Genomic DNA, 13,066 nt, shown 5'->3' with positions numbered 1-13,066 from the left:
CAATCACAGGACCTTGGAGAAAACTTGCCTACAATCTGGGATGGCTTTGGAGTCATACGTTTTTAATTTTCCTTTCTCTCCTAGGCATAATAATGCCAAGTTCGGCTGTCTTTATTTGCTCCTGGAACATTCTTGGACCATTTTGTTACTTTATTTGCAATACTGGATTATTTTTTTTCCCACCATCCTAAAAAACTGTAAGGAGGAAATACTAGCAAAATTAAAAGGTGAGTCAGGAGTTGGTAGTTTTTACAAGCTCCTGTGGAAATGTTTGTGTGCATCCGTTAAAGAATTCCAGTGCCCAGCATAGTGCTGAATATACAAACATATCTATAAAAATTACTGTTAGGGGCACCTTGTGGCTCAGTGGGTTAAGCAACTGCCTTTGGCTCCCGTTGTGATCCCAGAGTCCTGGGATCAAGTCCCCACATCAGGCTCCCAGCTCACGGTAGGAAGTCTGCTTCTCCTCCCGCTGCCCCTCCACCTGCTCCTTCTCTCTCTTGCTCACTCTCTCTCCAATATATAAATAAAATCTTTAAAAAAATACTGTTAGAATTATAGTAAGTCCCTATTTTCAAACAATAATTCAACTGAAAGTACACATATCTTCAATTATTACAATTTTAGGATTGTATAAAAATACTTGTTTGCAATGTCACATTTTAATGAATTGTGCAGATTTCAGAGGTCACTTTTCTCACTTTTATTTTATTAAATGGAAATCATCTTTGATAGTTCCCCTCTTACCAGTATCCACTTTTATTTTGACTTTTCTTAGATTAACGGTTGACTACAATTTTGGATTCCATGTAAAGCTTTCAAGTACTCAACTGTTAGTCTTCTTTAGGGTTTGTTCCTTTCCCTCATGTCACTAACCCTTTGTTTACTTTTCCAAAATTTGCTATTCCTGTTAAAATATTTATATGACCTACTATTATCTCCAATAATGTTCAAACCTAAACCATTCGAGGTTTGCTTAAGAAAGCATGGAAAATAATAAATCTAGGGATGCCTGGGTGACTCAGTCAGTTAAAGTGACTGCTTTCAGCTCAGGTCATGATCTCAGGGTCCTGGAATCTAGTCCTGCATCGGGTTCCCTGCTCAGTGGGGAGCCTGCTTCCCCCTCCCCCGCTAACCCTGCTTGTGCTCTGTCAAATAAATAAAATCATTAAAAAAATTAAAAAACAAAAAAGAAAATAATAAATCTAGTGTAGCATTCTAATCTTAATCTGAATAACACAGGGTACATTTCATATTACTATGATGTACAAATATGACCAATTGTGGGAATTCAGTTTCAAAGAGAATAGTCATTAATATTTCCAAGGAAATAAGAGCAGAGGTATTTGCATTGTTCTATTGGTAGTGACTGATTTTAATTGGTATTTCTTACATTTTTATTATATTACAAACATTGACTAGCACACCAAGATGATTTTATTTCACATGTATATGACTGGGTAAGGGCACTAGGAAAATGAAATGTGAAAAAAGAATTTATGAAAGGAAAGAAGCTAGAAATAAAGACACAGAAAATGCTTTTTGCTGGAAAAAGATTAGTTATGTGAATTTCTAAGTTACCTTAAATATGACCTAGTTTCTTTCATGAAAACTCAAAGTTAAAAAGAGAAAGCTAGATACCTGCTAATGAATAAAGAAAACTTATTTTTAGAAATTTATATCTACAGGGGCGCCTGGGTTAAGCCTCTGCCTTTGGCTCAGGTCGTGATCCCAGGGTGCTGGAGCTCCTCATCTGGCTCTCTGCTCAGTGGGGAGCCTGCTTCCTCCTCTCTCTGCCTGCTTCTCTGCCTACTTGTGGTCTCTCTGTCCAATAAATAAATAAAATCTTTTAAAAAAAAAAGAAATTTATATCTACAAAGAGTGGCAAAACAAAAATATATAGCAAGGCTATTCTGAAAGACTTATTTTATTTACAAAGAAAAAAAAAGGATTTGGGTGGTGAGAAGTAACTGAAAGCTATTCTACAATGAAATAGAAAGTAAGTAAGCACCATACAAGTTTGCCTTTAACTGCTTCCCAGTTGTTTTTTATATTAGTTTTCCTCTTCCAAATTGATTGTGGGTTCCTCCCCAAAAGGAAGTCTTTCTTTTGCACATGCCACAGAACTTCCCTTAGCCTTGGACACATAGAAGGTTTCAAGCAATTGTTAATAGATTGGCTGGAGGAGTTGCAGTGATGTTCCACACATGGAAGAGACATACTGATATAGTAACTAGCTCATTAAAAATAAAAGTTCTTTCTTGAAAGGAGTATTTCTCCGTCTGCCCTGATTGTCAACCAAAAAGGCCTCAGCTGGTTTCATCCTCGATTTATGCTAAAATTTACTTAAAATCAATAGGACGACAGAAAATGAATTCATTTATTTAAATGGAATAGGCTACTTTTTAGGAGTGATTTCACAGCAAGTGTTGGGGATAGTTAATTGGGTGGATAAGCTTTTTGATGCTGTAGATCTTAGTTTCTACATGAGATCATGTGGAAAGACTGAATCTGAAAAAATTCTTTTTAGTTTTCTCATTCTAGCAATCAAATGAGTGTACACTGGAAAGAAAATGCACCACGAGAGTAGACACACACAGGGTCTTTTTATAGCGTAATAAAACTAGAGTTAAAAGGCAAAGTGTGGGATTGAATCTATTCTAAACTGAAAAACCAGACGTCTGGAGTACCATATGGGGTGAACGTGTGGTACGGGCTTCGATCAAAGCAGCGGGCTTTAAATGGAAAAAGCCAAGAGGCCAGCCCAAGATCATATTCGTACTGGTCACCGCCACCGAGGTGAACCCCTTAACGGATTCTCGAGCTGTGAAGGCGGCCCTTTGCGTCCTCCGACCCTCGTGGCCCTGAGTGCCCGGGCCTTGTACTTCTCTGTAGCCCGGAGGGGATCTGAAGGCAGGGACCGGGGAGGAGCCAGCCCGGGACAGACCTGCGACGAGCGGAGGAAGCGGCTCAAAGGGACTGTCCCGGATCTTCGGGAGGACTAGGCTAAGAACTGGAGGGCTATGGCCAAGGAGAAGAATACTCCAAATCTCCACAGCATCTTTGCAGTTAAACCAGGAACCGTATAGGGAAGATTCTATACTTCCCCGCCGGGCCGCCTCCTCGCCGCCCCCACCCTCCCCAGCTGGAGCTAAGAGTAATTCATACAAAGAAGGACTCGCCTCTGCCTTGGGGAATCCCAGGGACCGTCGTTAAACTCTCGCTAACCTAGAACCGAAGGATGGCTCGTCCTCGCCTCCCCACCCACTCGCTCTCGTCGTCATCGGGGTCGAGAGGAGCATGCGCGAGGCGATGTGTGCTCTTCAGTGGGCTGAGCGTACATCGCCCACGGTCCCCGAGACGTAGGGGGAGGGGACGGCGATTGAACGGGTGCCTGAGGGAGTTGGCGCGGGGTAAACTGGGAAAGTGGTGTCGTGTGCTGGCTCCGCCCTCTTCCCCGAGGGTGGGGGAGGACCGTATATAAGTGCCGTAGCCGCCGTGAACGTTCTTTTTCGCAACGGGTTTGCCGCCAGAACACAGGTGAGTGCCGGGTGTGGCTTCCGCGGGCTTGGCCTCTCAGAGCCGGCTCCGGCCCTCGCGTGCTTCTAGCAACTGCCGCGCCACCGAGCTACTTTCCGATGTTCTTGACTCCGAATTTAGGGTTGTGAGTGGGTGGGAAGTTTCGAGGCCTTGCGGTTTTTTAGGACCTTCTTCGCCTCGTGGTTGGTTTGAGGCCTGGCTTGGCTGGTGTGGCGGCCGCGTGCGAGTTCGGCCGCACCTTGTTCGGTGGAAACAGTCGTTTTAAGTCCAGACGTCTAGCTTTTAAGAAAAAAAAAGTCGCTATGGTTTTTTTCCCGTCGACACAGGTTGGCGGAGGTTGGTCAGGATCTCAACCGGGTGGGCCTTCCGCGGTCCTCGGGTTCTTGGGGTGTGGGGCCGCCGCGAGGCGCGGAGGGCGGCGGCGAGGCCCTCTCGTCCCGGCGCACATGTACGACGAGGCGGGGGAGGGGGGCCCACGAGCCGTGGCCTCCGAGTCGGACGCGGGGGAGGCTCGTGGAGTGGGCCGGGCGGCTTTGGTGCCCAGCCTCGCGCCGCGATATGCGGTCCCCACCCCGGGCGGCAAGGCCGGCCCGCTCAGCACCAGTTGCGTGCGCGGAAAGATGGCCGCTCTCCGGCCCTACTGCAGGGAGCTCAAAATGGAGGACGCGGCGGCCCGGGAGAGCGGGCGGGTGAGTCACCCACACAAAGGAAAAGGGCCTTTCCCTCTTCGGCCGCTGCTTCCTGTGACCCCACGGTGTACCGTGCACTGTTTTGGCACCTCGGTTTCTCCTCAACGCCTTGGAAGCAGGCCGCCTTCGGGGGGGGGAGGGGATTTTATGCGGTGGAGTTAGCCCCACGCTTAGTGGGTGGAGACGAGAGTTGGGCCAGCTTGGCACTGATTGTAATTCTCCTTGGAATTTGCCCTTTGCGAGTTTGGGTCGTGGCTTATTCTCAAGTCTGAAACCGTAGTTTCAAGGTTTTTTTTTTTTTAACCCACCTTCAATTTAGGTGTCGTGAAAACCACCGCTCATCCTAAACCAGAATGGGGAAGGAAAAGACTCATATCAACATTGTTGTCATCGGACACGTAGATTCGGGCAAGTCTACCACTACTGGTCATCTGATCTACAAATGTGGTGGGATCGACAAAAGAACTATCGAAAAATTCGAGAAGGAGGCTGCTGAGGTAGGTACATTAACCTTAACCATAAGGAGAAAGTTCAAATAAGCCAACAAGTGTTAACTGCCCCAAACTAGGCACTAGTTAATACCTGAACGTGTTACTTAGGGTGGAATAAATTAGTGTTCCCTTAGATAACTCAGGGAAGTAAGTTAAAGCTATTTAACAGCTGTAAAATGGAGTTGAGAGTTTAAGTGGGAGTAATGGATTTCAGGTTGAAGTATGGTTATGTTTAGTTACATAGTAACTGTTCTTAATCCTTACAGATGGGAAAAGGCTCCTTTAAGTATGCCTGGGTCTTGGATAAACTGAAAGCTGAACGTGAACGTGGTATCACCATTGATATCTCCCTGTGGAAATTCGAGACCAGCAAGTATTACGTGACCATCATTGATGCTCCAGGACACAGAGACTTTATCAAAAACATGATTACAGGCACATCCCAGGTTTGTAGGATTAATAGCTAGAAAATCACTAGATTTAAATGCTCCATCGGAAAAGGGGGGGGGAGTTCATTTTTTGGAAAAACACTTAACGGGGTAGGTCTTTTTTTCTTTTTAAAGGCTGACTGTGCTGTCCTGATTGTTGCTGCTGGTGTTGGTGAATTTGAAGCCGGTATCTCCAAGAACGGGCAGACCCGTGAGCATGCCCTTCTGGCTTACACACTGGGTGTAAAACAACTAATTGTTGGTGTTAACAAAATGGATTCCACTGAGCCACCCTACAGCCAGAAGAGATACGAGGAAATTGTTAAAGAAGTCAGCACCTACATTAAGAAAATTGGCTACAACCCCGACACAGTAGCATTTGTGCCAATTTCTGGTTGGAATGGTGACAACATGCTGGAGCCAAGTGCTAATGTAAGTGACGTCAAGACTTTTAGAGAAAGTGATGTGTCAAATTTTGACGTTGAATGACAACTCTTTTTGGGGAACGCTAATGGGCAATCTTGTTTTTAGATGCCTTGGTTCAAGGGATGGAAAGTCACCCGTAAAGATGGGAATGCCAGTGGAACCACACTGCTTGAAGCTCTGGATTGCATTCTGCCACCAACTCGTCCAACTGACAAGCCCTTGCGTCTGCCTCTCCAGGATGTCTACAAAATTGGTGGTAAGTTGAATATTTCTTAATCAGAACGTAATTGTGTAGGTTGCCATGTTTTCTTCACATAAGGTAGTTGACACCACACTTGTCAAATATTTTAGGTATTGGTACTGTCCCTGTGGGCCGAGTGGAGACTGGTGTTCTTAAGCCTGGCATGGTGGTCACTTTTGCTCCAGTCAACGTTACAACTGAAGTCAAGTCTGTTGAAATGCACCATGAAGCTTTGAGTGAGGCTCTTCCTGGGGACAATGTGGGCTTCAATGTCAAGAACGTATCTGTCAAAGATGTTCGTCGTGGCAATGTGGCTGGCGACAGCAAAAATGACCCACCAATGGAAGCAGCTGGCTTCACAGCTCAGGTAACAACTTTTAAAGTGGCAATGTTCTTACTGCCAGACTCTTGTCTTTTGAGACTTACTAAATGTAAATCTTTACTTAAAGGTGATTATCCTGAACCATCCAGGCCAAATTAGTGCTGGATATGCACCTGTGCTGGATTGTCACACAGCTCACATTGCTTGCAAGTTTGCTGAGCTGAAGGAGAAGATAGATCGTCGTTCTGGAAAAAAGCTGGAAGATGGTCCCAAGTTCTTGAAATCTGGTGACGCTGCCATTGTTGATATGGTTCCTGGCAAGCCTATGTGTGTTGAGAGCTTCTCTGACTATCCTCCTCTGGGTAAGGAGGACTTGAGTGTAATTAGGAAATTATTGAAGCTGGGAAAAAATTGCTTGGTAGAATCTGATGGTAATCTAAAATTTGTTTTCATAGGCCGTTTTGCTGTTCGTGACATGAGACAGACGGTTGCTGTGGGTGTCATCAAAGCAGTGGACAAGAAGGCAGCTGGAGCTGGCAAGGTCACCAAGTCTGCCCAGAAAGCTCAGAAGGCTAAATGAATATTATCCCCAATACCTGCCACCCCAGTCTTAATCAGTGGTGGAAGAACGGTCTCAGAACTGTTTGTGTCAATTGGCCATTTAAGTTTAATAGTAAAAGACTGGTTAATGATAACAATGCATCGTAAAACCTTCAGAAGGAAAGGAGAATGTTTTGTGGACCATTTGTTTTTTTGTGTGCGTGGCAGTTTTAAGTTATTAGTTTTTAAAATCAGTACTTTTTAATGGAAACAACTTGACCAAAAATCTGTCACAGAATTTTGAGACCCATTAAAACAAAAGTTTAATGAGAAATCTGTGTTTTCTTTTGGTCAACACTGTAACCTTGTACTATTAAGTAAAAGGGTAAGTTGCACAGATCCTGTTTCTAATGTTATAATATGCTGAAACTGAAATTTCAGGTAACATTTTTTCCTGGGTGGGATCTTGGGAGTCTTCACTTTGTCTAAGGGAAGGAAATGGTAAAGTACATAGTAAAAAGCTACGGGAGAAGTCGTTTAGTGCAACACAATTTACATAAGCAAAGAATGACCACAAGACAGTCTGTACTATAAACAGGTTAAGTTCTATATACCAAAGTTAATGTGTTGCATATAAAACTTCTATCACTAGGGAGTAAACTTGATACATTGTCACATGTTAATTTCCCACTTACTGGAATGTTTAATGTCCCATTTATAAATACTGTAAAGTAGTTTAAAGTACCTAAAACAAGCATTTGGTGACATTCTTAATGGTAGTTCATTTTTTCTCCAGATTTTAGAAGAAAAGTCTAGAAGTTTTCTACGGTTCCATAAGAACTAGAAATCCACTTAAAATAGGAATTTTCATCTTTAAAAGAGCAAGTTTGGGGTGAAGAGGGAACTGGAGATGAAGCCCAGTTTGAAGAGGTGTGATGGTCAGATACTCAAATTTAGACTGGAGTTGTAGGGTAAGCTTTTTTTAGTTTGAAGTTATTTTGGAGGTTTTTCCAAGTGTCATTCCAAAAACGGAATATTGAATGATAGTTGGAAGTAATGAACAGGATGTAAAAAGATCTTAAAGATTACTGTGGTGATTTTATAATTGCATATAGTAATAAATGTATAGTGTTTGGGTGATAACCATCTAATTTTTGGCAATAGATAGCTGGCAAATCTCAGCACTGGTGCATTTGATGAAAAAACAATCGACCATTTGAACTTAGTTCTCTTGAGTAGGCTTTTTTTTAACGAAAGGGGAATTTATCAGGTAACTATCAGGCAAAAAGCAGAGGATAACCTGGTAGGTAAACAATGCTGAGTGAAATGCGTACTATAGCAGCCATAGGCAATAGGAAATGACTACAGTTGAAAAGATGGGCATTTTCTAAGTTAGGTAAAATGGTCTTTTAATGATACTACCAGGAGCACTGATAAGGCCTGTAAATAAACTAATAAAAGGTTTTGTCTGCAACTTCCAAGTATTTTTTACTTGTCTGTGCAAATGTGCTGTTGGATTTAGTGTTAGAGATGACCTAAGTTTTCTTAAAAATCAGTAAATGGTAGCTGGCATAAGTTTTGGACGATGCTTTGCTTGAAGGGATTTGTTCCATGCCCTAAAACCAAACCAGAGAATTCATCCCACTAAGTGGAAGGATAGGAAGGAGCAGGGGTAGTGTCCAGGAAAGTTCAGCTTGCCTAGTGTGCTTAACTCTAGACTCAATACAGATAATGACCTTGGTTTGAGCACCATCTACTGGTGGTCACTACAGATTAGTTTGAAACCTGAAATTAAAGAGCTAGAGCATTTTACTTGAGCTCTTTTGAGTTTTTTATACTAAATGCATTTTGTGTTTGAATTGAAAATTGAGCCAGAATGCCCCAAACGGATGCTTTGACCTTCATGTCCTAAATTGGCCAGCTGCTGAATTACCCATGTTTGTAAGGAAGCTTAGATGGGAGCTTGTTGACCTTTGTCCCAGGAATTCTGGTGTGATTTCAGAACATGAAACCAAAAAAACGTTCTGGTTTAGGAGTTAAAACATTTTTCAGTAAAGCATAATCTGATTTTTTTGGAAAATTATTTTGGTTAGTCATCCAATGCTCAGAATATGCAATCTAAAATAAGTTTTCAGACAGATCAGAGCTCAATTTTTTATACCCTTGCTGTCATTTACCTCACAAGAGCATGAGAATTAATCAGGTTAGTTGAGTCCTGTCCATTAATAGTTATTGGCTATACAGATAGAGTCCTTGATTTTAGTAGCTTTCAGTATGGGGTATAAACATAAATATTAAAAAACTGGATTTCATGTGTATTAAGTTGAACTTTTGCAGGTTGATGACAGCTCAATGCAAAATAGATTTTGTGTACTCCGTTACCTGAAATGGGCAACTCTAGAAAAAGGGTGACAATTTCTTGTGTGTTAATGTGACTTTTTTGATAGACTTTAAGATTGGTAGCCAAATGTTTACCTCATTTTTTACCACAAAATGCAGAGGTTTAGTCAACTGAAAGTAAGATTAACATTCTGGAGTTAAACACTAGCTTGCCAGGGGGTCAACAATGAGCTCTGTGTCCTGGAAGGAAGGGGGGGTGCATGTTTTAGTTGAGAGGAGGAGTAAGACCGTTTCACCCTTTTTTGTTTACCTTCCTGAAGTGTGGTGTTTTTTTTTTTAATAACCTGTTTTATAATACCTTTCACTACCAATGCGTAGATCGTTTTCCATGTAGGTGGTATCAGAGTCCTTCCCATTATTTGCAAGTCTGGGAATTTCCTTGACTTAAAACTAGAATTGAAGCCCAACAAATACATGGTCTTAGTGATTTTTTTGAAGAGGGAAAAAATTGATGAAACTGCCATATATTTTCCTGAAAGGTAATTGACCCCTAATCCAATGAAAATCTTTGGGAGGGACCATATGATTTTGTACTTTACTTTTTTAAAAAGATTTTATTTATTTGACAGATCACAAGTAAGTAGGCAGAAAGGCAGGCAGGGAAAGAGGGAGAAGCAGGCTCCCTGCAGAGCAGAGAGCCCGGGGCTCCGATCCCAAGACCCTGGGATCATGATCTGAGCTGAAGGCAGAGGCTTAAATTAACACTGAGTCACCAGGGCGCCCCTGTTCCTTTTCTTTAAAATTTTTGTGTTCCAAGATTCATTGCTTATGCACCACAACCAGTGCTCCATGCAATATGTGCCCTCCTTAATAACCATCACCAGGCTCACCTAACCTCCAACCCCCTCCCCTCCGATTTCCCCCAATTCACTTCTTTCTTTCTAATGTCCTCACGCTTGCTCCACAAGTTCCTTTGTTTTTTAAACTACTAGCAAAAATGAGTGATTTAAGGAATGTGGCATTGACATTGGACTGCCTTTAAAAGGGCACATGGGTTTCAAGAGTTTAGAGCTCTGGTTTCTGTGAGAGAGACCTCATGATAACAAAGGTAATGCTAAGTTAATGTCATTCCCAAGTAATCAAAAACAATAGGAAACTACTAAGCAATCTAAAGGTTTTCCCTTACCTTGTAAAAGTATTTACATATTGTTAAAATTCAACCTTTCATACAATTTTGGGAGGTTTTTCTTTAAGATGTTATTTGAGGGGTACCTGGGTGGCTCAGTTGATTGTCTTCAGCTCAAGTCATGATCCCCCCCAGATCCTGGGTTGAGCCTTGCATCAGGTTCCCTGTTCATTGCGAAGTCTGCCATTCGTTACCCTCTGCCCTTCCCATTACCTGTGTCCTCTTCCTCCCAACCCCCCCCCAAAAAATCTTTTTTTTTTTTTCAAGATTTTATTTGACTGAGATCACAAGTAGGTAGAGAGTGGGGGAGGCAGGCTTTCTGCTGAGCAGAGCGCCCAATGTGGGGCTCGATCCCAGGACTCCCAAGATCTTGACCTGAGCCAAAGGCAGAGGCTTAACCCACAGAGCCACCCAGGCATTAGCCACCCAGTAACTAAAATCCTAAAAAATTTTGAGAGAGCATAAGCAGGGGGAAGGGGCAAGCAAACTCTCCATTGAGTGGGAGCCCCAACCCAACTTGGAGCTTGATCCCTGGACCCTGAGATCATGACCTGAGCCAAAGGCAGATGCTTTTAACCACCTGAGCCACCCAAGCATTCTTTAAGTTTTGACAGATGGTTTACCACAATCAAGGAATAGAATAGTTCCACCATCATCTTCCTCACCAAAATTCCTCCCCACCAAAATTCCCCCATGCCTCTTTGTAGTAAACACACTCCTCTACCTGTAAGTCTTGGTAACCACTGATCTATTTTCTGTCCCTGTAATTTTGTTTTGGCAGCAATGTCATACCTGGGTTTGTATAGTATATAGGTCTTTGGAGTCTTTTTTTTTTTTTTTCCCACTTAGCATGATGAATTTGATTCATCTGTTTAACATGTATCTGTTTAACATGATGAATTTGATTCATCTGTTTAACATGTAAGATTTATTTGAGGGGCACCTGGATGGCTCAGAGCCCCGCATCGGGCTCTCTGCTCAGCAGGGAGCCTGCTTCCATCTCTCTCTGCCTCGCTCTCTGCTTTCTTGTGATCTCTGTCTCTGTCAAATAAATAAATAAAAATTAAAAAAAAAGATTTATTTGAGAGTGTAGGGGCACAAGCTGGGGGAGAAATAAATAAAAACAATAAATAAATAAATAAATAGATAATGAATAAATAAATATTTTTATTTATTTATTTGACAGACAGAGATCACAAGTAGGCAGACAGGCAGTCAGAGAGAGGGAGGGGGAGAAGCAGACTCCCTGCCGAGCAGAGAGCCCGATGCGGGGCTCAATCCCAGGAACCTGGGATCATGACCCGAGCCGAAGGCAGAGGCCTTAACCCATTGAGCCACCCAGGCACCCCAAGGAAGAGAGAATCTTAAGCAGACTCCCTGCCAAACACCAAGACGAGCTGAAACGAGTTGGGCATGTAACTGACAGCCACCGAGCTGCCCCTGCAATTTGTTGCTTATTAATGGGACAGTTTATTCCTAGCTGAGGGACATTTGATTTCCAGTTTCAGAAGGTTATCAGTTGAGCCACTTCAAACATTCACGGGTAGGTTTGTGTATGACTATAGGTTTTCATCTTGTGTGAATACCTAGCAGTGGGATCACTGGATTGTATGGCAAGTGTATGCCTTTTATAGGAAACTGCTAAACGTTTTCCAAAGTGACTAAATCATTAGTAATCTATTTCTCAAGTTTAGCTTTATGTTGCTGTGCTTAATTTTTTTAAGGAAGGGAAGTGTTAGATTCTATAGCTCAGTGAAGGACTTTTTTTTTAAATTGTGCCTAGAGGGCTCCTGGGTAGCTCAGTGGGTTAAAGCCTCGGCCTTAGGCTCAGGTTATGATCTCAGGATCTGGGGCTCAGTCCCATGTCAGACTCTGCTCAGCAGGGAGCCTGCTTCCCCCTCTCTTTGCCTGCCTCTTTGCCTACTTGTGATCTCTCTCTTTGTCTCTGTGAACAAAATGGACAGGTCTTGCCCTTTGAGTTTATAATCCAGTGGAGGAGGTAGAGATTAGCATAAATAAGTAGGTAATTCTGAGTTGTGATGATGCTATGAAGGAAAGGATACTATGAGGGAGAAGAGTAAAAGGAACACAATTTGGATTGTCTAGAGAAGGTACTTACTTGTCAGGAATAATGGAGATCTGAAAGACAAATAGGAGTTACTGAAAAATATGAAAACATTACTTCTTCGACTTTTTTTTTTTTTTTTTTAAGATTTTTTTATTTATTTGACATCACAGGCAGGCAGAGAGGCAGGCAGAAAGAGAGGAGAAAGCAGGCTCCCCTCCGGGAAGAGAGCCCGATGCAGGGCTTGATCCCAGGACTCTGGGATTGTGACCTGAGCGGAAGGCAAAGGCCTTAATCCACTGAGCCACCCAGGTGCACTTCTTAGACATTTTTAAAAAAAGATTTTATTTATTCAACACAGAGATCACAAGTAGGCTGGGGGTGGGGCGGGGTAGCAGGCTCCCTGGTGAGCAGAGAGCCTGATGTAGGGCTCCATCCCAGGACCCTGAGATCATGACCTGAGCCAAAGGCAGAGGCATAACCCACTGAGCCACCCAGGTGCCCCATCTAAGACATTTTTTAAAAAGATTTTATTTATTTGACTGCAAGAGAGTGCAAGCACAAGCAGGGGAAGCCGCAGAGGGAGAGGGAAAAGCAGGCTTCCCACAGAGCAGGGAGCCTGATGCCGGGCTCAGTCCTAGGATCCCAGAATCATGACCTGAGCCAAAGGCAGACACTTAACCATCTGAGCCACCAGGCGCCCCTTCTTAGACATACATGTCTAAGTCTTAGCCTTATAACAATTGCATAGACATCAGAAAAATCTAAAGAATCAAAATCCTTTTTTAATCTACTCGA

At 42.9% G+C, this 13,066-nt stretch overlaps 1 protein-coding gene across 1 annotated transcript; it reads left to right on the top strand.

The window, feature by feature from the left end:
- Positions 1 to 3,521: 3,521 nt before the first annotated feature.
- Positions 3,522 to 7,004, top strand: EEF1A1 (eukaryotic translation elongation factor 1 alpha 1). Its single transcript, XM_059178463.1, has 8 exons — positions 3,522 to 3,540; positions 4,549 to 4,726; positions 4,987 to 5,166; positions 5,284 to 5,580; positions 5,680 to 5,830; positions 5,926 to 6,182; positions 6,265 to 6,499; positions 6,593 to 7,004. Exons 2-8 carry the CDS (start codon positions 4,583 to 4,585, stop codon positions 6,715 to 6,717), a joined length of 1,389 nt encoding a protein of 462 aa, XP_059034446.1. The 5' UTR covers positions 3,522 to 3,540; positions 4,549 to 4,582; the 3' UTR covers positions 6,718 to 7,004.
- The last annotated feature ends 6,062 nt before the right edge of the window (positions 7,005 to 13,066 follow it).

Source organism: Mustela lutreola, chromosome 6, assembly GCF_030435805.1.
Source record: "Mustela lutreola isolate mMusLut2 chromosome 6, mMusLut2.pri, whole genome shotgun sequence".
Lineage (NCBI taxonomy): Eukaryota > Metazoa > Chordata > Mammalia > Carnivora > Mustelidae > Mustela > Mustela lutreola.
Note: the sequence above shows the minus strand (reverse complement) of the source record. Positions and strands in the feature narration are given on the sequence as shown.

Bases quoted from the DNA above. Each gene is read 5' to 3' on its own strand.
- EEF1A1 (XM_059178463.1), top strand. From the start codon at position 4,583: ATGGGGAAGGAAAAGACTCATATCAACATTGTTGTCATCGGACACGTA. The intron at 5,167-5,283 runs GTTTGTAGGATT...TTCTTTTTAAAG, and splicing joins TGATTACAGGCACATCCCAG to GCTGACTGTGCTGTCCTGAT. The intron at 5,831-5,925 runs GTAAGTTGAATA...CAAATATTTTAG, and splicing joins GGATGTCTACAAAATTGGTG to GTATTGGTACTGTCCCTGTG.